Source organism: Schistosoma haematobium, chromosome 2 (genome assembly GCF_000699445.3).
Source record: "Schistosoma haematobium chromosome 2, whole genome shotgun sequence".
Classification (NCBI taxonomy): Eukaryota; Metazoa; Platyhelminthes; class Trematoda; order Strigeidida; family Schistosomatidae; genus Schistosoma; species Schistosoma haematobium.
The window spans coordinates 12002107-12028436 of record NC_067197.1 but is presented as its reverse complement, the minus strand read 5'-3'; the positions used below and the strand labels follow the sequence as shown (position 1 = coordinate 12028436).

The window sequence follows — 26330 nt, the reverse complement described above, 5'->3', positions numbered from 1 at the left end:
AGGAACAGTGAAGTTTGAGACCATGGATTGATATTTTATAAATTAACTAGTTACTAAATGGTTCTAAGATTTTAGCGAGATGCTCTGTAATTTCATGTCAAATACATTCGATTGTCCTACTCGTGTTCTTGTTCCCTACAATTCTATGATCAAATGACCAATTAAGAGAAGTATTCAATCAGATTGATTAGTTCATTTTTATTTTATAAGTAAACACTGGACTATAGCAGTGTATCAAAATTTTCATACACAATAACTTCGTAAAGATGTTTTTATCGGTTTCTTTGTCTACAACCATAAATAAATCTATATGAGCCATAGATAGTTCCCTTGAAAGTTTTCTTTTCATAGTTAACTAGAAAAGTATTGCACTGTTATAAAAAAAAACAGACGTAATTCTGTATAATTTTACATTATACTCTTGTTTACGTATTACATATGAAGAAGAAAAACAAAACAAGAAACAAATGAAGATAAATAAATGAAAATTGTTAAATTTTTATCTCTTTTATCTTGGCTGATGCAAAAAGAAACATTGTGCTCATTGGAAAAAATATACAATCAGTGAATTGAATTTTCATCTTATAAATGTAGTAAAACTAAATTCTTTTCTCAAAATAATAAATATCATGTATAAGATGGTTGTTAAAGATAGTCAACAGGAAACTCTGGACCTAGGTTTCGTGCTATTTAGCACTCGTCATTAAGGTGTACCTGTTATCTTGAGGGAACTGATGCTTCCTGACGGATTCGATCCCATATCACTGAGATTCACAGTTAGAGACGTTACGACTGGGCTATCCGGGCCGCGAATGACCTCCTTTCAGGTCCTTCTTAGTGCAGGTTCAATTCTATGGAGTCGAGTCACCTAGACTAGTGGCCACATTACAACTTGGTTGATAGGATTCGATCTGCACAAAAAAGGAACTAAAACACGTGACATTGATCACCACCCAGTGATCAATCAATTGTCATTATTAGACATAATTATCACATAGTGAATAAATCCATTTACGAAAATATTATCAAGTGAAAAAGATAAAAGAATTGAATGAAAATTTTATGCTGAACATTATCAATTCATTATTTTAATTACAAGTGTAGCTATTTTCGGAAGTAAACATTTTGCAATAATCCTTTTGTGCTCTATTTAAAGTGATGTTTTGTAGATAGTAAGATGTTTTAAAGAATGAGTACTATCGTAAATTTGGGAAAAAGCAAAGCCATAGATTTCAATGGTTAAGATTATGAGTTAAGAAGTTAAGTGATATAATTAAATCTGAGACATTAAATAGAAGTATGTAAACTTATGTTTAGCTGATAAAGTAACTGATGCGAATCTAAAAGACTAAAGGTAGTTAGCCTTATTCCACTAGATATATTTATCTTGCGAATAAACATTTATGACTTTAATATCAGATGGGTTTTGTGGATATTATAGTAATTTTAATGGTTAAGATCATGAGTCAGTTGAAGCTAGACCACCATGGAAAACCCGACCGTCCAGTGCTTGCAGGTTTTCCATGGTGGTCTAGCTTCAACTGACTCATGATCTTAACCATTAAAATTACTATAATATCCACAAAACCCATCTGATATTAAAGTCATAAATGTTTATTCGCAAGATAAATATATCTAGTGGAATAAGGCTAACTACCTTTAGTCTTTTAGATTCGCATCAGTTACTTTATCAGCTAAACATAAGTTTACATACTTCTATTTAATGTCTCAGATTTAATTATATCACTTAAATTCTTAACAGTCGTCTCTCATCATCTCAAAATGATATTAAACTAATCATATAATCCCTATTAGTCAATATCAGGTTTGTAATCATTCAGCATTATTAATTTTCTTTGGCCATCTAACTTCATGTATAATAAGCATGAAGTTATAAAATAACTGGTTGTATGTTGATTAAATTTTGTGAATACTATCATAAGATATTTTGGAATTATCAGCATAGAGTTTGTGGAGATTATTAGATTTTTAACCGGGAACATGAACCGATTGAGGCTAGACCATCATTGAAGACCTGAAATCACTGGACGGCCGTTTCGTCCTATTGTGGGATTCCTCAGCAGCGTGCATCCACTATCCCGCTCGCGGGATTCGAACCCAGGGCCTTCAGTCATTTGCAGATTGATAGGTACAAAACAATCCTATATTTCAATAGTGGGGCAATGCATTTTGGACAATGGTTTATTAAAGCCTTATCCATATAAAAAATTCAAAACCCCTTTGCGTATTTAGAAACAGTTTGTTCTCACTTCAAACCAACCCTGGTAATATTAGCTTATTATCCAAAGTGATGAGTTTCCAAATTGTTTTCACATTATTTTCCTTATTATTCTTGTCTCCTCTTACCCCATGTATATTATGTGTGGTCAGATTGTTCGAGATGTATATCACATAGTTCTTATAATCTTCGTATTCTTATTACACTACTGAAATTTATCCAAGGGACTAATTTTTTTAGATCCTATCTGCTCACTAGTGACTGACTTCAAGAGATACTCCTGGAGTTCTAGTGGGAAGCCGTTACCAGTGGAGTTCAACCAGGTCTGTTGTGAGATATCAACTCACTGAAGACAATAGTGTACGGTGGTGCAACTTCGTGGATTGGTTGAAGTTGGACATTAACACCGTTGGATGCCGACTGGCTCAGTGGTCTAAAAGGTAAGCGCCTGGCCGAGACCGACAGGTCCTGGGTTCGAATCTCGTGGGGTGAAATCGTGGATGCGCACTGCTGAGGAGGCTCATACTAGGACGAAACGGACGTCCAGTGCTTCCAGGTTTTCCATAGTGGTCTATCTTCAAATGACTCATGATTTCAATCTGTGAAATCTTATATTTGTTATTACATATTCATTTACAGTTTAATATTAATACACTATCTCAGTAATACCAGTGAATTGAATTACTTCAGACTTTGATTTAAAACTTCTATTCTTTTTTCTTTCACACACCAAGTAACACAATGTTGGATTCAATTTCACTTTATAATTTATGAAATGATGGCAGAAATGTGTATGCATTATTTAAAACTGCTGCCAACAAATAGAAAGAATTTATTATATTTAGTATTTGGTTACCATGATAATCAAGTTTATATTATAAACACTAATGAAAAAGTCTTGTGTAGTATACAGAAAATAAGTGGGCACGATATAAAAATGGATACTTTTATCTATCTCCTTATAAAAGTTATACATTTTTTTTTAAAAATTGTAACTGGTTGTAATTAGTCGACAGAAAACTTTGATTTAAAAATTTGTTCATCCATATTTCATATTTACAATGTTGAAGCAATTGTTACTGTGCCTTTATCCAGGACACAATTACAACGTATACAGTTCATTAGTAACTTGTTGCAAGTTGACTGTAAGTGATATATGTGTAAGTTACTTGTGGACTTCAGATTGTTGGATTATTGTCAAAATTATATTCTTTATTGAATTAACTAACTCAAAACTTAAAGCCAATGTGTTTTTACAAACTTTCTGTTTACTGTTTTAAAGAGTTATTCATTCTAATTTTGAATTCCTTGAAATACATTGTTACATCTTTGATCTGTCTACCCACTGATATGCAGAAGATAGCTTGTCTCAAGCTAGATTAAGACCTTCATAAGATGGTTGACTGGTTTAATCGTGAGGCTAGTATGCGTGAGTTGGAAGTGAGACTAACTGCTTGGAGTAGAGAGACGAAAACTGTTCCATAACCTGATTGGTTGACAATTGCGTACGAGAGAGAAGACGAGTCAACCTGAACACTACTCGATTTATTCCCAATTCTAATTCACACTCCGATCTGGTTCTGGTTCAAATTAATGTAAAAGATACATGAATAAATAGATGGCTGACATGAACACAACTCCGCCTGTAGCTCTTCTAGAGTTACTGCTGATTCCAAGCCCAGGTAAAGGAAAAGGGTTAGACATGGAGTTAGCGACCCCATCCCGTCGAAAACCAACTCGGTAAAAAACGCTAACTAGAAAAACTAATCCAAACCATTTAAACTCTGCCCTGGGAGTTAGAAGGTCTTCATTTAGAAGAATTATGACGCTTCATGGTGAAAGCCGAATTCCTTCGGAAGCCACGAAGCCAATGCCCCTTCTAACAACCAGAGCAAAAATCTTCATAGGTACATGGAACGTTCGAACAATGTGGGAAACCGGGAAGACCAGTCAAATATCAATGGAAATGAGGAGATACAATTTGGCAGTACTGGGAATCAGCGAAACCCACTGGACCCAAGCTGGACAGAAAAGGCTAGCTACGGGGGAGATGCTGCTATACTCCGGTCACGAAGAGGACAATGCTCCACACACTCAGGGAGTTGCCGCAATGCTGACCAAATAGCACGAAATGCACTTGTAGGATGGGAATCTCACGGATCCAGAATTATCAAAGCATCATTTAAAACAAAGAAGGAGGGGATCACAATGAATATTACCCAATCTTATGCACCCACCAATGATAGCAACGACGACATTAAAGATCAATTCTATGAGCAGCTGCAATCAATCATAGAGAAGTGCCCAAGATAGGGCCTCACCATTCTGATGGGAGATCTAAACGCCAAAGTCGGAATAGACAACACCGGATATGAAGGTATCATGGGACGACATGGATTGACTGGGAGAGAGAAACGAAAATGGAGAAAGATTTGCAAATCTGTGTGCATTCAACAAATTGGTCATAGGAGGCACAATATTTCCACACAAGCGTATACACAAGGCTACATGGATCTCACCGGACCACACTACAGAGAACCAAATAGATCATATTTGCATCAACAAAAAATTCCGAAGGACAATGGAAGATGTGAGAACCAGGAGAGGTGCTGACGTAGCTTCAGATCACCACCTAGTTGTAGCCAATTTAAAACTGAAGATAAAGAAGAATTGCAGTACAGCAGTACTAACAAATTCAGCGAATTCAAGATAGCTCTCAACAACAGGTTCCAAGTCTTACAGGATCTACTGAAGGAAGAAGAAACTACTATGAAGTACAACTGGAAAGGTATCAAAGAAGTATTAACTTCAAAGTGTTAAGAGGTTCTGGTCCTCAAGTAGCATCATCATAAGGAATGGATCTCTATAGAAACACTGGACAAGATCAAAGAAAGGAAGAACGAGAAGACAGCAATTAACAATAGCCAAACACGAGCAGAAAAAGTCCAAGCACAAGCTGAATACATAGAAGCAAACAAAAAAGTGAAGAGGAGCATTAGAGCCGACAAGAAGAAATACGTTGAAGAACTAGCAACGACGGCAGAAAAAGCTAATAGAGAAGGAAATATGAAACAGCTTCACAATACAACGAAGAAACTAACAGGGAAATACAGTAAACCAGAGAGACCGGTCAAAGACAAAGAAGGCAAGCCAATCACCGAAATTCAGCAACAGCGTAACAGATGGGTAGAATACTTCGAGGAACTCCTGAATAGGCCGGCTCCAATGAATCCACCGGACATCGAAGCAGCACACATAGATCTTCCTATAGATGTCAATCCACCAACTACGGAAGAAATTAGAATGGCCGTCAGACAAATCAAGAGCGGGAAAGCAGCAGGACCCGACAACATACCAGCTGAAGCACTGAAATCAGACATCGAAGCAACCACAAGCATGCTTTATCTTCTATTCAAAAAGATTTGGGAGGAGGAACAAGTGCCGATGGACTGGAAATAAGGACACTTCATCAAGATTCCAAAGAAAGGAGATCTGAGCAAATGTGAAAACTACAGAGGCATTACACTACTGTCCATACCAGGGAAAGTCTTCAATAGAGTGTTGCTGAACCGGATGAAGGATGCAGTAGACGCCCAACTTCGAGATCAACAAACTGGATTGCATGAGGATCGGTCGTGCACGGACCAAGTTTTGAAACTACGGATCGTCGTCGAACAATCAGTTGAGTGGAACTCGTCACTATACATCACCTTCATTGATTATGAAAAGGCATTTGACAGTGTAGATAGGAGGACATTATGGAAACTTCTTCGACACTACGGAGTTCCTGAGAAGATTGTCAATATTATCCGGAACTCATACGACGGACTACAGTGCAAAGTAGTGCATGGAGGACAGCTGACAGATGCATTCCAAGTAAGGACCGGAGTCAGACAAGGCTGTTTACTCTCTCCCTTCCTCTTTCTTCTGGTGGTCGACGGGAATATGAGGACCTTGACATCTGAGGGAAAACATGGCATAAAACGGACAGCTCAGAACCAATTAGACGATTTGGTCTGTAGGATAAACTATGGACAAAAATAAATTTTAGTATTTTACAAGCTTCGAATTATATGAAATAACGTCCCCAAGAGTAGCTCACGTTGTTTGTCAAGATTACTTGTTTCTCTTTCAAACCATACATATTTTTCAAGATAGCTAGAAGAATCTCCTTTTGTATACATGTATTTGACATCAAGGATGGAACTCAGTTAAATCACTACTGAAAACAAAAAGGGGTTGGATAAATCTTTCATTTTAGTCTGGGACAATCTATCGGTGAGGACCCACGATTCCGTCTGATATCTAGCCTAAAACAATCGTGGTTCAAGCGAGAGCATTACTTATCAAAAATTTCTATCAAGTTACTACGTACTGCGACTACTATTGATCGTTGTTGATGATAACTGTTCAAATCTGAAAATGTCAAAATCCTAACTGTTGCAAGCGAGTTTTACCACGTGAATGTATATAAAACAAGTTTAATAATTTTCATATTGATGAGCGTACCCAATTAGACTGTCATATGTGATCAACTATACGTGATCATACAGACATGATCGTAAAAATCATACAAAGATATAGACGAATTGTTTCTATTCAAATAACATCGTCTGTTAAATAAGTTAATTCAAATGCTTGATAACATTAACCATAAGCAAACATAATTATAGGAGTGATGTTTTACTTATAAAAGCTTCTATATCATTAATACTCTTTGAATATATACTAACTGTAAGAACTCATAAAATTATTTTATTGTGAATATGTATATATCGTTTACAATTATGTTGTTACTATGCCGACTAATTTCTTTTAATAAGAAATTAACCGCATTCAATGTTGATGACTGACTTTTATTGATTTTTCACAATAAAGTTTCATCAGTACATTTTCGTATTTGGTGTACCTTGTTTTGTTTTTTAAAAAGTTATAATTTTTCTCACGTCGGAACATAATTTTATTATGAAATTTCACATGTATCTTTCCTGTTTACTATCGTTTACGATGCTACTAAGTAAAGAAGTAGTATATTGTTTATTAAATAAATAGAAGCTGTAATAGTTTATGTCTTATTTATAGGGACTTCATTTTTTTATAGAAAAAGGAAGCATGAATAAAAAGCGGAAATTTAACGACAGTCTTTATGTTACAAGAAGCACAAAAAACAAACGACGGTAAACTGAAAGATATTTAAGAAAAAATGTGCATGGAATTTCAACGAATATGCCGAAACTATGCAGTGAAACATTAAGAAAGTTGTAATTTTTTCTTTTAGAAATTATAACATTCAAAATTATTAGCTTGTAGGTTGGAAATTAATAAAGATTGTTAAATCTTGAATTATTATTAAACAACAAGAACTATGAAAATACTACTACTACTACTACTACTACTACTACTACTACTACTACTAATGCTACTACTCATACTGTGGTGTTTACTACTTATACGGACAGATATAAGAAGTATGTAGCGGGAATAGGAAATGGATTCCTTACCAGTAGAAGATTAAAATAAAGAGAACAGGATAGAAAAATGGAGAACAATCGGAATAACAAGGGGATTGAAAGAATGATGAAGTATACATGAGATCCTTTTATTACAATACTACTACTTATACCATTACTAAAACCTTAAGATTACTGAGATGAAAAGAGGTGGTGGTATGATGCCACTGTCACATGATAATCACTTTAGTCCTTCATCTTTCTTGTTACACAGTTTTTGATATTAAAGCTTCAGCTGTTATTTAAGATAAAATTAAAAAGATCAACTTTAAAAAGAAACAGGTTACTACAATATTCATAAGCTTGATCACCAAAAAAACCCTATATTCATCGAAAATTTCAAATCAGATGTAAGTTATTAAATAAGGTGAAAAGTGTTATGTTAACTAAAATGTAAGGTATTAGATCGGTCGAAAAAACTTTGAAAATGAATCTGTGCTCACTGATAGCTGTTAAATTGCAAGTTGATAGAACAAGTAATAACCTCTTTAAAATTCCATGCTTATTATGTAGTATATAAAGACGAGGAAAACGTCACCATTGACTCATTGAACTCAAATTATTCAACACTAGTATTGCAGTGTTCGCTACTGATGTCGACATATTTAAGTAGTATGATCATCAATCAAAAGTGAAATGCCTGGAGGCAGAAGATTAGAAAGATCAAATAAAAGAGGACGAGAATAAACACTGATTGGTGTGATAATAAAAGAACAATGAAGTCTGAGACGATTGATGATTGACATTTTGCAAATAAAGTATTTACTATATGGTTCTCATATTTTACTAAGATGTTCTGTAATTTTACATTCAAATACACTCGATTGTCCTTACTTTTGTTCTCGCTCAATTTGTTATGATAGATAATATAAAGTTTACTAGTCCACTAAATTCACAGATTGTAGAGCAGTGATAATGTTGAAAACAATTTCGTTCATAATGAATTAAATTAAACTTGAATAAACAAGACTTAATAATTACTACAGATTTATGTTAGCTATTCCTTCTGCATAAATGGTTACTCTGGTTGTCAGAAGGGGCATCAGCCCCGTGGCTTCCGAAGGAATTCGCCTTTCATCATGAGGCATCATAACTTTTCTAAATGAAGACCTTCTAGTTCCCAGGACACAGTTTAAGTGGTTTGAATAATTTCTTCTGGTTAGCGTTTTTTAGCAAGTTAGTCTTCTACAGGATGGGGTCACTAACTCCATGCTCAACCCTTCTCCTATATCCGGGCTTGAGACCGGCAGTAGCCTCAGACGGGCTATATATATATATATATATATATATATATATATATATATATATATATATACCATATATACCATTATTGATTTGCATTACCATTATTCAATATGCACTAATTTAATGAATAATGACTCTTTCGTTTTAACTGCGTTTTTAACGAATTATATATCATTAAAAAGGTCAATAAAAACCAATCAGCATCGAGGTCCACAGAACAAGCTGTGAAACACATATGGAGAAATTCGAACACTTCACTTCTACCTGAAGTTTGTGCTGATGATGTCGTTCAGAAGGACGATGGAAGCTCCACGACCAAACCATCCAGCTCAGAGAACAAAACTCCACCAAAATCATTAAACAAAGTATAAATGATTTATTTATTTCAATGCATGAAGTACTTGATGGGTATTTATTATGAACAATTAAATCCATCCATACAAATATAAAGCGTTTTTTTTTAGTAAAAGGGGTGACTTGTAGTCTAGAAACTTACTGATTTTAAAAAAAACGGTGTATAGATTTAAACTCCAAGTCAATTATCTCAGTTTTTGAAGTGGCATAGTTTTTACGTAATTATGAGACACCTGTATAAACTTGTACTCTGTAAAAATGAGGCATATTATCTAACACCTATTAATGAAATTGTTGTAACCTTAATCCCGGTTAGTTATCACATGATTTATTCATCAATCGAAATATGACTTATTCAATCTTAGTACTGTGCTAAATCAATGATATTGGACCGGTATGTGCAGTCTAATGTCTTTATTGGTTTTTGTTCGACTAACCTGTCCAGTTGAGTCCAGAATGCCAATAACAGCTTCCTTTATGTGGATCGTTTATTTTAAAAATGCTTGGTTTGTATACTAGTCACACAGACCTCATCACACTATAAAATTGGAAATAACATTTATACAATTTCAAGCCAAAAAGTGACTGTGAACGTGGGAAACTGTAATCAGTAAACTGAACATAATTTATGAACAGTAAATCATATAGTAAAAATCTATGGGTCAAAATGAAGCTTATAATAAGAGCGATATATATATATATATATATATATATATATATATATTACCTAGTTACTGAATAGTTATATACGATGTTATATAAAAGTATATAGTATTGTTACTTTATCCATTACTTCATACTTAGATGTTATAATAGAATACTAATCATAGTATTGTGATATGAACTACTTATATCCACAGAAACAGTATATAACGATAATCAGGAATAGAATGTATTTGAGGAGAAGATCAAGAAGGAAAGGATAGGATCAGGAAGAAATTGATATGAAAATGCAGGAACAATGAAATCTAAGACGATGAACTGATATTTGTAAAAGAAACAGTCAAGTTTGAGACAACTAACTGACATTTTGCAAATGAAGTAATTACAGTTTGGTTCTCAGATTTTGGTGAGATATTTTGTAATTTCATGTTCAAATACATTCGATTGTCCTCATTTTTGTGTTCATGTTCACTATAGTATAGTCAATCTACTATAAGCATTATTGAGTATGCTCATAAAATAAAAAGAATAAAATAACAGGTTAACAACACTGGAATGTAATATTCATATTAAGCTGAAATAATTTCTACCGAAATCATTTATAATGAAAGGAATAATTATTTTGTAAGTAGCAAATAGCACTAGCACATTGTTTGAAGAGATAAAAGGAAAACGATTGATTGGATACATTCAATGAAGTTAGTTATTATTCATTGATCATTAATAATTAATTCATAGTTATTATGACAAATAATAATTAATCAACAGAAATAATTATAAATATTAATAAGTGTAGTTTTATCATTATCTTATTGAATAGAAAAATTATATTTATGACGTTTCGTAACTCCATTTATGTCACTTCTTCAGAGTAAACAAAATAATAACTGAAATAATATTAACATGAGGTTAAATAACACAAAGGAAACAATGCAGAATATTTTTAGTACTATCAAAGTCAGAATAGGTCTGAGCATGTCAGTGCCAAGTAATTTTTGGTCAATCTGAATTTGTATGACTTATCACTGTATTGATTTGTGAACCGGAAGGTGAGTATGAAAAATGTATGTATTTATCATATGAATTAGTATAGTTGAAATTAGGTGGCTACATTGTAACTTAGTCGATAGGAATCGATCTCCAGTAATAAAGAACTGACATACATGAAATCGATCACCATCCAGTGATCAATCGATTGTCAATTTAATTAGTATCAAATAAAAAAAGTACGAATAAATAACTGTGAATGGGAAGAAAATAGAAAGCGAGAAAAAAGAAAAGAAAGCATAAAACTTACAGTATGCTGTGTAATTTGCATTAATTCACGTATAGTCATTTTGTGAGCATTTGTTCTATTGATTTGGCTATGATGATTTAACTAAATAAAATGTATAAAGAAAAAGAAACAAATAAAATTAACCACTGATATGTGATTAGACTGAAAGAATATTTGATTAAGAAATATCTGTTTTTGATGTTGTTGAGTTCTCCAGGCTTCCAGAATTGTTCTGAACAACACCATTGGTGCTTATTCGTTTAAGTATCTACAAAAAGAAAGTGTTATTGATGTCGTTCAGAACAATAGTAAGGGTTCAGCAATCAGACTATACAATTCAATGAACGAATTGGCACCAAAAGCATTCGGATGAACACAAAAATATTATTTGCATACATAGATTAACTTTATTTATTTAAGTGTTTTCTTAAACCAAAGAAAAAATATATATATTTCAGTACAAGGTTGTGAGGATTGTTGAATTCTATAAAAATCATGAATCAATCGTTGTTAAATCACCAATGAAACTTGAAAACAATGGAGAGCCGTTTCGTCGTTGTATAAAAATCTTCATCACTGCGCATCCATGATCTCGCATTTGAGACTCAAACCTAAAAATGTTCATCAACATACAAAATTTACAGATTTTTCATTTTATCAAACCACGTTTTGTGTACCAGTTACATAAATAACGAAAAACTAGTTCATATTGCACTTAATTTTATTAATTCCCAAAACGTATAAACATTATCAGTATAGGGGTTGTAGAGATTACTAAGTCTAGACCACCGTTGGAAATCTGGAAACACTGGAAGGCCGTTTCGTCCTATTGTAGGACTCCACAGCAGTGCGCATCCACTATCCCGCTCGCGGGATTCGAACCCAGGGCATTCAGTCTCGCACGCGAATGCTTAACCTACTGGACCACTGAGCCGGCATCCAACATTAAATTGAATAGTTATTCTAAAGAAGATGACAAGAACTAAATGAAGATAGTCAAACATTATGATCCGAAATTTTCTTTATGTGTTTCATAGATATAAAATAATAAAAATGATATAATATTTATGAATAATTAATTACTCATGAGATTAGTCAATGTAGAAAATTAGAATGACTTTGTTAATGTACAAGAATGTGGTAATAAAACATATTGGTGATAATATCAAAAACTTTTAAGAATAAACTATGATATATATACACTTGCTTTGAGATTACTTCCAGTTTTAAAACAGTTTTCAATGCAGACTAACCTTAATTAAGCCACAATTGCAAACCATGGGCATGGGTGAACTGTTTGATACCATGATAAACAATTTTATATTTGAATAAACAACAAGGAAGACTTTAGCATTACACTATGTAACTATTAACTTTCAAAGAGTACAGTTGTTCTGGAGAACAACTGTATTTTCTCCACGAGTGTCTTTGTCAGTATGCTCTACCAACAAGTTTAAGATACAGATCTCCAATCAATTGGATGGTTAAAAGCTGAGCAAAGTGGAAGAAAAATGGTACACCTGATGATAATGGATGCACATCACAGGACCTGCAAATACTAACACGTCATAGAAGAACAAAAGCTGAGGCTACAAAGGACATTCACGTCAGAATACTTGGAAATCTTAACAATAGCCATCGAAATATTATGCAAACGACACGGAGAACAATGAAGTAACTTTCAGAGAGTATAACTTTAAATCCATTGCTACTATTCTAATTACAACTTAGTTAATATAAATAGGCAGACATAGTAATTTGTCACTAGTTTTGAGAAATCACGGTGTTATGGTGGCAAACATTATTTTTCTTTCCCTGAAATAAATTGATTGATCATTCATGTGGTCATCATAGTTTTTTAATAAATAGTAGTATGAGAGATTTGAGTGTGTAAACAGTAATTAATACACACTTAATCTGTTCATGTACACGACAACTTTGTATTCAGTTACTAGTGTTGAATAATATCGTCAGTTTGGAATTAAACCTGTAACATGTTATGATTTTGTTTATTTTTAGACTCATCCAGCTATTTTAGAAATTGCTAATTTTCTTAACATGAAAATAACGTCAAATATTTTGTTAATGGCAGTAAGTGGGATAGATGGATCGTGGCAAGTAGCAGAATTCAGGATATATATGTCGTCATATTTGTTATTTGTCAACCACCAGATATACCTGTAATTAAGTGTTAATGCTGATACAAGGACTCCAGCTCAGTACACTACTTGTCAAACACCGAGTACGTTATCCACATAGGTATTGACTTATACAGCGGTTCGTGTCACGGCGTGAATATCAATACTGATATCTACAATTACATCCAATTGACGAGTCTCAAATATGATGGAATGTGTGTGCTGAAATTTCTTTTTTAGTTACAATCGATATTTTCTGTAAATCATGTGATATTGTGGCTATATGCAGGCTTAACTTGTAGACCATTGAACTGGCATCCAACGATGTTAATAAATCACATGCGAGGCCGAATGTCCTGGGTTGGAATCCGGCGAACATGATCGTGGATGAGCACTGATGAGGAGTCCCATCAAGTGCTTCCACGTTTTCCATGGTGGTCTAGCTTTAATCGATTCATGAATTCAACTATTAAATTAAAATTTATTCATTTATTTTGCAGATTCCCTTCAGCTACTTACAACTTATACATAATAGTGTAAATCATTTAAAAGATGGTGTACATACGTTGTGTCATAATATCACAATTCTTAACAATGAAGATTGATAAATTGAGCGTTATGTATGAAGGAATTAAAAGGGATATTTATGAATATTTCTGTTAAATAATTGTTCAATAATTTTGTGTCAAACAAAGACAGGTTTTATTTATTTATTTCGGTAATCATTCAATGTAGGATAGCCTCTATCAGTAATCATGGAATGCTTTTCTTAGTGATATAGTCAAACAATTAATTGGAAACGGGTCTACAACATCGTCGTTAAACTTTAAGTTATAATATTTATGGTTTTTTTACTTGTGCGTACAATAGTAAATTTTTAATTATCCCTCGGCATTCTATACAGTAAAACCTTGATGTGAAATTTAAGATTCTTGGATAACTTGATGGTGAACTTATTTTAAAGGGCCAGATGAAGAGTGGAAGACAGTAGTAAACATTTCGACCAAATGTCTTCATCGATTTTATTATTATTTTTGATACAAATTCACAACAGTGATATCTGCATACAGACTATTTAAGTATCGAAATTGTGTTTCTGAGGCATTTTCAGTTGACTGTAATATATTCAATAGCTAAACAATAGAAGTTCTCTTTCTGTTCAATGAATATTGTGGTACTGATAAAACAAAATTGGCTCCATATTGTCACCGAGAATGTTGAGAAAGTTATTTTTAAAGAAAAGAAATGAAATAAAACATTCTAAATTGGAGACGGTTTGTAAAGTTATTCTAACTGGCACCATTTTTATTCAAATACTGTTTACGCTTTATTAACTGCAAAAGCTAGATTGGTTGAGTATTAGAAAGCAGGAGTTAAAGTTTCGATATGTATATATGTTGCTTTAGTTAGGCATATAGTAATATTGGAAGAGAATTAATATGTGAGTAGCAGAGTTATTTAGAAATCTCTTTGAATTTTTTTGTCAATATTAGAGTTACTTGTATATTTGACTTAGGATCGTAAGGTGAGTGTTCTTGTGTTCGAAATAATGAATGAAAATGAACTGAAGTGGGGCATTTACTGAGTATTCACTGCTACATATATGTATATAACTTCGCCTGTATTTCTTTTACTGTAACTGTTGGTTCCATGACCGGGTTTTATGAGAGGTTGCAATCGATCATAGAGAGGTGCTCAGGAAAGAACTTGATCATTCTGATGGGGAACCTAAACTTCAAATTCGGGATGGAAAACACTGGGTGACAAGATATAGTTGGTCGACATGGTCTGGGAGAAAGAAACCAAAATGATGACAGATGTATTTTGACTCAACAAAATGGTTATTGGTGGCAATATATTCTCAAAGAAACGCAGAAAAAACTACATGGGTCCTACCGTATCACATTATAGAGAACCATATCCATCATTTTTGAATCGCCGAAATATTCAAAAGGCCAATGGATGATGTTAGAGACCGATATAGCTTCAGATCACTACCTGATGGTTGCCAAGGTCAAACTGAAGCTTAAGAAGCACTGGACCACTGGAAAAACAGCGTTTGAAAACTTCAATACAACCTTCCTTTGAGATACTAACAAACTCAACGAATTCAAGATCGCTCTCAACAAAAACGTTTTAAGCCTTACAGAATCTACTTAAAGAAGAGGAAGCGTCTATGGGAAACAACTGAAGAGGTTTCAAACAAACATCAATCTCAGCTTACATTAGATGCTGTGCTGTTATAGATATCATCGTCAGAACTGGGTCGCTATCGAATTCCTGGATACGAACCAAGAGGGGAAGAACATGCAAACCTCAATTAACTACAGTCGAACAGCAAAAGTGAAAGCCGATGCACAGACCGAATACACAAAAACAAACGGGTAAGTGAAGAGAAGCATTAAAATCGACAATTCGAAATACGTGGAAGACTTAGCAATGGCTGTGGAGAAAGCTGTAAGTCAGGAATGTGATAATATTGGATAACATCAATGTACTGCGAATGCATATTGATGAATTTTGATACGGACTTGATAGCTGTAGTTGTATTCTCCTCCTGATTTATTCACCGTTGAGCGTTATCTATTAAAGGTTATCAGGACGAGCAGTATACGAAGTTTAAGAATTATATCAAGTACCAAACGCCACTCACTGCTTTTCAATACTTTACATTCATTACTCTCCCAGGACTTTGATCATTTTGAAAAGAATTTTGTCTACAACTGAATTGTAATTCAATTTTTTTATTTTTTGATTGAAATCATGAGTCAATTGAAGCTAGACCACCTTGGAAAACCTGGAAGCACTGGACGGCCGTTTCGTCCTAGAATGGGACTATCTATTGTATATCTTGACATATCACTTTAATGCATGAAATGATTTTTCATGGAGTTCTAATTTATTACCTGTTGAATTATGTGAATTGTTTAAACGACTTATCATAAGAAAATACTAGATTACATTGAATTATAGTGTTAAGTAGTTTATTCTACTTCAGTTTGTTATTTCCAAGATTTTGTCCTCTCTGCTACAACTTTTGGATCAGTTTATTACTATTCTATCATATGTTTATATTTAAGCCGATTCATTTAAGACATTTATCTGTTGTAAGGAAAATGATTCCTTTCTTTCAGTAGTACTGTTAGATTTATCGTTTTTTCCTCGCCAGCATATAGTTGATATGGAAATCAAGCTAAACTTATTGGATATGATATTAAGTTTCCTATGGATGAAGTTGGTAAATTAAACCGGTAAAGTTATAATTTAAGGACATCCTTTGAGCAACGCTAAAATGATTTTGTAATGTTCACCTACTTATTAGAGTTAAATAAAGTTTATTTATTAATGTGAAGAATTAGGATTAAGATTTACATTTAAATATTAGACATAGGAATAAAATTTAATATTTTCATCATAAATTGACATCAGCTATAATGTCAAAATGAGTGAATGAATTACGCGCCAAAATACAAGATCGGCTATCTTAAATGTGATTGGTTCATCCAAAAATAGAATACAGGACAACTAATATTTTCTTTATCAGAAGGGGTTTTGTGGAGATTTTAGAAATTTCACAGATTGAAATCATGAGTCAATTAAAGCTAGACCACCATGGAAAACATGGAAGCACTGTACGGCCGTTTCATCCTAGTATGGGACTCTTCAGCAGTGCGCATCTCTGAAAAATTCCCATCACTGAAGACAATGGTGTACGATGGCGCAACTTCGTGAATTGGTTGAAGTTAGACATTAACACCGTTGGATGACGACTGGCTCAGTGGTCTAAAAGTTAAGCGCCTGGCGCGAGACTGATAGGTCCTGTGTTCGAATCTCGTAAGGTGAAATCGTGGATGCGCACTGCTGAGGAGTCCCATACTAGAATGAAATGGCCGTCCAATGCTTCTAGGTTTTCCATGGTGGTCTAGCTGCAGTTGACTCATGATTTCAATCAGTAATATTCTGTTTGTTTAAAATACTAAAATTTATTTATTCAATGAAAAAAGACAAAATAAACAAAGTAATTTTACACAATCACTTAACCTGTAGTGGAGATTTTTTAAAGATAAAGAAAGAACTACAGAATATTTCATATTTGTTTGCCCTGAATTTGGACAATTTTTAGGGTATGTAGTGAAACTTATATTTAGTAAGCACTGTAAAATTCAGTTGCTGAAGAACATTAACTCAGTCTTCATTAGTTGTGGATCTAGTAAACAAAATAGACTATGATCAAGAAATATATTATGATCGTATAGAAGAAAATTTTACCCATATACAAGGAGTCATATTAATACTCTTTACAGAAACGCGAAAAGAGTTCATGGGGCAGGGAACTCATGATTCCAGAATCATACATTTCATTTTAAACATAAACAGAGAAAGTTAAGTCACAGGTCAAATATACGGGAGCAAATAGATGAATGAAAAATAACATGAGAGCATCTATCAACGATTACAGATAAAGCTGTAAGAGAAGGGAATATGAAAAAATATTATGAAACAATGAATAAGGTAATGGGTAAATATAGTATATCTAAGCGATCAACTGAGGTGCCTAACACCTGGAACAACATGCTGGATTCCGTAAGGGCTGATCGTGCATCAACCAAATCTTGACACTATGGAGCATTGTTGCACAATTAATTGAACGGAACTCATCATCATTTATCAACTTCCCTGACTATGAAAAAGCATTTAACAGCGTGGATAAGAAAAATTTATGGAACCTTCTTTGATAATATGGAGTATCCATGAAAATTGTCACCACCATATTGAGTTCCTAAAAAGTACTGAATTGTATATTCACGCATGGAGGGTAGTTAGCTAGTTCCTACTACTGCTTATTCTCTTTCTTCTAAAATGTTAAAATTATGTGTGTGTGTGTGTGAGTGTAGATTGTTTGTAACTAAATAGAATCAAATGTGATTGTTTGAATAAACAGTTATCCAGGATGAATGAATATTCAGGTTTTCTTTACGTCAATTAACTTTTCTTTTCGTTTCGTTTTTCTTTTAACTCTTCACTTGAATGTAATTTGTTATTGCTAATTAACCCACCAACAAAACACTTGCACTTCTTTTTGTAGTTACTTTAAAGATTTACACTTAGTACAACTTTATACATAACAATGAACAAACGAAGAAAAAAAACAAGGAGAGAAAGAAAACTAAAGAAGAATGTAGTAATCTCTTTTAAAGTTGAATTTGTACTTCGTTTACAAAATTAAAGAAAAAATATATATTGCCATTCTGTTTATTTTTGTTTGATAATCAGTTGTTTGAATAAGTTGTGTTACCACTAGTTACAACACGTTTACATTCATAAATATTCCTTTACATTTTGATCTTGAAAAAAAAGAACACTTTTTGAAAGAATGTTAAACGATTAAATGAACCTCATTGATCATGGTTGTTATTGGATAGAAAATTCAAAAACATTTTTTTTGTTGCTTATGTACTATACTCCTCAAGACGTGACTGAATATAATCAATGTAAGGAGAACAGAGGGATTTATGGAGATTGTAGAATTTTCATAGTTTATATTACGAATTGATGTTAGCTAGATCAATCTTAAAACCTGAAAGCACTGGACAGTCGTTTTGTTCTAGTATGGGACCCCTTAAGAGTGTGCATCAACTACCCCGCACCCAGGAATCGAACTCAAGATCATAAAACTAATGAAGCTCAGCTGTCATAAGTGAGTAAAGTTTCTCCAGTTGTGTACTCATGTTTTATCGTTGATTAATTGGTTAAGTCAAGCTTCCGACTGAATGTTTGGCTGACCTTTGTCGGATATGTTGATAAATTAAATTTGTATTGATAAGTCGGCTATTTGAAGATCGATCTGAAGTTCTTTAATATTTCTGTGTTTTTGTTGATCAAGAATTTCAACCTCCCTCGATTAAACTTGTACCTATGATTATCTGTATGCATTGGTATTATTGTCATCATATAATGTCTACTAATTGGTGATCAATGTTCTTATATATTTAAGTAAATGACACATCTACTTTGTCCAATGTAGTGCTTCATTCAGTTGCAGATAACCAGTATGTTTTCTACCTACCTTCCTGATTCGTTTTAGGGTTTATCACTAATTGATCATATTTGGTTGACATTTATTATTTCAAGGTAATTAATATTAATAGGAATATCACTGAATGTCGAGGTGTTCTGTATAACTGTTTTATGCATGTATGTACATTGGCAGTAGTGTGGGACCAGTGTATTTAACATATAATTAAGATTGAGTGAATAATTTTGGCTAGTTTCTGATCAGAGTAATATTTCATTCGATACGTTTCATAATAATAATTTACATATGAGTGGTTTTAACAGACCGTTAATAAAACATCACGTAATCTAATTCAGCAACAAACAATTTAAATGACATTTCACTTTTATAGGTTACATCGTTGAAGACTTGACCAGTGAAGTTTAACTAGGTTGTAAAGCACAGTGTATGATAATCTGGTTGAAGCTAGACATGTAAACCATTGGATATTAACCGCCTAGTTCAAAGGTTATACCCTGACTATGAAAGCTTAAAGAATTGTATTCTATTCCGAGTAACTTCATAGGTCTATACTACAGAGGGTTGTCATACAGAGATGAAAAAACTGTCCAAATCTTCATGATAATCAATAGTTATCTAAGCAAAGTGATTCTGTGATGTCAACTTTCAAAACCTATTTGTTAAGAAAAAAACATACCAATTTAAAAAGAGTCATTTATATTGTTACATTAATAGTGAATCACTCATGACAACAGAATATTTCTTCTAAATAAATAACTACATTGTTTGATATCATTTATGTGTTTGTTTTAATTTGGTCACTTTGAGTTATAATTAATGATTTTTATTTTCTAATTTAACATAATGGTAATATGAATGTTTCAGGTGTCAGGCAAGGTTGTATACCCTCACTCTTTCACTTTCTCCTGGTGATCGACTGGATCATGAAGACGTCAACATTTGAAGGGAAGCATGGGATACAGAGTACAGCTAGAATACAGCTGGATGATCTAGACCTCACAGATGATCTGGCTATTCTATCACACACCCAACGATAAATGCAGCGGAAGACGGCTAATGCAGCAGCAACCTCAACAGCAGTAGGCCTCAACATACATAAACGATTAAACAACATTCACCGATACAACACATCATGCACCAACCAAAGCACACTTGACGGGGAAGATTTGAAAGATGTAAAAACCTCTACATATCTGGGAAGCATCATTGATGAACACGGTGGATCTGATGCAGATGTGAATGCGCGGATCGGAAAAGCAGGAGCAGCATATCTACAACTGAACAACATCTGCAACTCAAAACAACTCTCAACCATCATCATCGGCGGAATTTTCAATACAAATGTCAAGATAGCTTCACTGTATGGGGCAGAAACCCAGAGAACTAAGAAAGTCATCATCCACAAGATACAGGTGTTTACTAACATCTGTCTACGCAAAATACTTCGGATCCGTTGACCAGACACTATCAGACACTTACAACCTACTGTGGGAAAGAATAAACCCGATCCTAACGGGTGAAGAAATCAGGAAAAAGTGCTGGAGTTAGATCGGACACACATTGAGGAAATCATCCAACTGTGTCACAAGGCAATCCCTCACATGGAACTCGCAAGGCCAAAGGAGGAGAGGAAAACCAGAGAACACATTTCGCCAAGAAATGGAGACAGACATGAGAAGAATTAATAAGAAGTGGATAGAACTAGAAACGAAGGCCCAGAACAGAGTATGTTGGAGAATGCTGGTCGATGGCTTATGCACCATTGGGAGTAACAGTCGTACGTAAGTAAGTAAATTAAAAAATATAATTGTTACAAACATTTTTTTCGCTGGATTTTAATTAATGCTTGTTAGTTTTCTTTCATAAATTTAAATTACATAACAACCTTAATCAATTGGTATCTTGGTTACTTATCAATCATGTTTGTTTTTTGTGTTTCATCGAAAAAACACACACAATTTTCATATTTGATTTGTTTTTATACCTGAAAAAAAAGTTGATTGATACATTGAACATTGAATTTAATTTTTTTGATTTCTAATTTGACATCATTTGTTTATTCTTTAATTGTTTTTTTTTAGAAAAAGAAGAAACTTGAATTAAATTTAAAGAGAAAGAAGTGAACCATAACGAAATTAATTTCAATGATATGTACATATGAGAAGGTTTTAAATGAACTTCAATAATGGAAAATAAGACAAAGTTGATTTGGCGGTTTATTTTAACCTGATAAGATTTTAGTAAGAAATAGTTATAATTTATAATTAATTTTTTTTATTGAGATCATGAACCGATTGATGTTGGACCATCACTGAAAACCTGGAAGCACTGGACGGCCGTTTCGTCCTATTGTAGGACTCCTCAGCAGTGCAATTAATCTAATCTGTTTGTTAGTAGAAGTCAATTGAACTGAAAATAGTCGATAGAATGGTTAAATGATCTTAGTTTTACGAAAGAAATGAGTCGTTTAGTTGTTTTGTAATGAACGAGAATATAGGTGGAGATAACCAATTGTATTTTAATATAAAATTACAGAATATGAAAACTATATATTAAATATTTCATTTACAAATTTCCATCATCTACGTTTTACATTCAGTATAATCTTTTTCGATTCATAATTCCTTTCTAATACCGTTCCTGTTTTCTTTAAGTCAACTTTCATAGCCTTCTGTCGTCATGTTTTTCACTTTCGACTGGTGTTGCATACTACTTATAACAGTGGATATAACCAGCATATACCACAGTTTTATTTTTCATCTTTAGTTGCATAATGAGCAAAGTGTTTATTTTAGTAAGAAACAAGAAAAATCACTATTTTCAAGTTGTTCTTTTTATAAATACTTGGTTTCTATGTACACAACAGAGTACCGTCATAAAATGTATGAAAAACAAATGGGTGATAGAAAATGTAACACCATAATTAGATAGTATTTCTTAATTACTGGGATCGTAATAATGGATTGAAATTTTGTGGTTTTATAGATTGCAATCGATTATCATAAACTGATGTAACGAATAAGGCTGAATGATAACTAATCATGCATATGAACTGTTGACCTTAACCCTCATTGTATGATTGTCAACATACAAAAAAACTATTCAACAAAAGTCCTTTTTCTACAGACAAGCGATAAACTTACACATAGAATATACTTCATGAGAACAGATATATTTAAATGTTATAAGCAATAATTCTAGTGCTGTACGATTGCATAATGATTTTCTTTTCGAGGTTATTTATGAAATTACAAACAACCTCACAGCGTATGGATTATAAAGGATAACCACTTGGCAAATAACACATCATTTAATGTGAATATCATGTTCAGAAAATTTATTTTCTGATGATATTCTAAGGCAGAATACTGTTCCTTTCAAGACGCATTAAATGTTTTAGCACCTGTAAGTGTATCTTATTCCACAAGTGTGATTATAGGAACTTTAAATGTTTAACCATTCTTATTAGTGAATTCCTTAATTAAAACCACCTGTCACTTCACGTTAACACCGTCTCCAGCAAGTTTGTTTAATTTGAATAACATCAACAGTATATCACTGTGTCACACTGCTCATGGATTATGGTAGACCTGGTTGACATATTTTGGTAATTATTGCTTTGTTGTTCCGTGCTCTCTGTTTTCGTTTTAATTTCTCTAGCTGTAGATAATTATCATTAATTCAATCTGGCACACGAAATGACCTGAATTACTCCGTTCATAAATCAACAGGCTGTCCATTTAAGAAATATTAAAAATTCCCGGCTGATGCATTGGATCGCTGTAATACATGTACTACCTAAACAACTACTGAACTAGTATACTTAAAACTTTCTTCTATCACATGTTTGTTCTGTACATCTAATGTTACTATTTATATAAAACTGATCATGCGTGTAAACTGGCGTGAATTCTGTAATTATTGTTTTCAGAATATATATATAATAATAATTATTATTATTATGAAGTATTTAAACAAGCCGTGACGCAAATTGTTCTCAAATTTATTCATTCCAAGTTCATCCACTAGTTACAGACCATACATTAGAGAAAAACTTCACTTTATATATAATAAGACAAACTACTGATTTGATATGACTTCCCTAATGATTAAATATACGTTTGCAACAAATTATTGATCATAAATTATTTTCAATCATCTCTGATCGTATTGTATTAGATTAGAGGATTTCGATGCCCAGCTGTTTCTTTCTTTAATCTTGAATACGTTACAAATGAATGTCATTAATCGGTGTAAATTCATTTAAAGATGAATCTATGGTAATTCTAAGCTTAGTAAATCAAAGCATATACATATAAACAATGAATTCAATCAAAATGATAATACTTAACACAGCAATTTAAAAGACTACTATATTCTAAATGGGTAATTGGTATAGAATATATCAAATTTAAAATAGATATACAAACATAATATACACGTACCATTACTTGTAGATTACTGCAAAGATAGTTCATTCTCTTTGTTGTATATGTATAAATATACATATATGAAAATCAGAACGATACACTTTTGATGGAAGCCATTTACATTTTGTCAAAGAAACATTCATAGATCGATGGAAGCTAGACATTAACGATGTTGGATTCACGTTAAATGGTCTATAGGTTAAGCTTTCGCATGCGAAACTGAAGATCCTGGGTTCGAATCCCGCGGGGGAGATCGTGTATGTGCACTGTTGAGGAATCCCATACTAGCACGAGACGGTCGTCGATTGCTTCTACGTTTTCATTGGTGGTCTATCATCAGTCGATTCATGAACTCAATCAAAGTCTTAACAATCTCCACAACCCCATACTGATAAAAGAAACATTTCACTATTCATTTTCTTATGGATGACAAAGAACGTTAATCGATTTTTTCCAAAGCATGTAGTTCCATTTAAATTTAGCGCTTCAGCTAACTTACATTTATATAAACGAGAAAAGAAAACTAATTAACTAATTGAATCCCAGTCAGATTGTTGAATATAATATTACATTTTTCTTTAAAACATAAAATAAAACATTTCAAGAAGTCCTTCAACTACATACCTTTTGAAGTTTATATAAAACAGGTAGAACTCCAGAAAAATTTAGATATTTAGATGATCCATCAGAAAGATATTGGTCCGGAATATTTGAATATCTTGCTTTCCAAGCTAATTTGCCAAAATGATGAATGTAGTTACGTAATTCATGAACACGATTCCATAGAAACGGTGTTGACGACGATGATGATGATGCTAAGTTATCCAGAGGTGATGTATTGAATAATCTTGACGATGAGGAAGTTACAAAAGATTTCGATTTATCTGTAATATAATTTTCCAACTCTTCATACGTTGGTAATTCTGGTTGTTCACAATTATCCAACTAATAATAATAATAATAAGTAGTAAATAAAAACATGAAATAAAATGTCTAAGTAAATAACACGTGAATCAATGTTGACTTTATTTTATTTCACATTGATGATATAAACAATCATTCTAATCTACATTGATATGATTTATTACTGATAAAGTGAACGAGATAATGAAAAGAAACCGATGAAAATTTAGAAGAAAAAGAAAACAAGATTATTTGATCGTGATTTTCCGTAATTAAGTAAACAGTATACAAAGATATTATTGTAGAGATATGGATCAAACCAGGTGAATGTTTCCATACAATTGACAATATAGAATAGTTCATAGATCTATTCTTAATTGTAGGTAAAGTTCATTTCATGGAATAATATTATTTACATAGTTTTATATCAATAATTTATGATCTAACGAAAATTCAAATATATTCTATTATTTGTTGTTGTTAGGTGATAGGCTTTTTAAATCACATCTTAGGGAAAATTAGAAATTTCATACACACAGTTCCCTTTATTATTTTAAAGAAAGCAAGAACAAAGGTTAGTGCAGAATAATATGAATTCATTTTATTTCGTTAGGTTCTCATCAGCTGCTTACAACCTAAAATATTTAAAATTCAACATTATTACAGATATTGACATACTTATACATAAGGGGGTGATTAAGGATGAATAAATGTATCATGGTGTAGCAAAGATTCGGATAAATAAAGTTTGAGAGGGAAAGTTCCGGAACATTGAATTAGTGATTAGAACTCATGAAAGTAGATTATTGGTAATAAAGAAAATATGAATTGAAATCAGTCAGTTATGTATGATGTAATTTAAACTTCAGAAAGAGTTGGAATAATGACGCAATAAATAAATAAATAAATAGGAGCAAATGAATAGAAGGGGTGGGGTTATTGTTATCAGGGTAAAGAAAGATTTATTACTGTTTCTTTTTGTGTACATAGGTCTGGTTTTAGACGTTTGATTGCTAATGCTTCAGCAAATTTCAGAAGGTTGGAGGCTGATTGTTTATTAATCACCTTGAAGGACTTCAGCGTATCGACTTCGTGTCCTGTGTCAAGGATAATATTTGCTACACCATAATACATCTATTCATCCCTAATCACCCCCTTATGTATTATTATTATTAGAAGCTTTATTCAACATTATATTTTTGGTACAACATAGAATTCTCAGCATAAAGTATTTCAACAAGTTTCCTTTTCTTATACCTTGATCTATTGTGACGATAAATTTTGAACGATGACCGGTTAGATGTTAGGAGTTCGGCAATCCACATTTGATTAATGTTCATTTGTTTCAATGCATATTGCCAGCCACCATGATGTCGCTGATTGTATCTTTTTGTATCACGTATAGCGAAAGGTTGTAAACTTTTCATAAACGCGCCTGAATAAATTGTGCGCACAATAGACATAATGATGTGCCAAAACAAACGACAAAACAGATAACTTGATGAAATATCTAGATCGGAGGAACAGGTAGCCCA

At 32.9% G+C, this 26330-nt stretch overlaps 1 protein-coding gene across 1 annotated transcript in view; it reads right to left on the bottom strand.

The window, feature by feature from the left end:
• The window catches only part of MS3_00000239 (uncharacterized protein), a 95691-nt gene that overhangs the window by 36594 nt on the left and 32767 nt on the right, over positions 1 to 26330 (bottom strand). The window contains exons 4-5 of the mRNA XM_035732730.2: positions 24517 to 24837; positions 11309 to 11389 (exon numbers count right to left, since the gene is read on the bottom strand). Of these exons, the coding sequence (XP_035585895.2) occupies positions 11309 to 11389; positions 24517 to 24837 (402 nt within the window). The remainder of the gene's footprint in view (positions 1 to 11308; positions 11390 to 24516; positions 24838 to 26330) is intronic.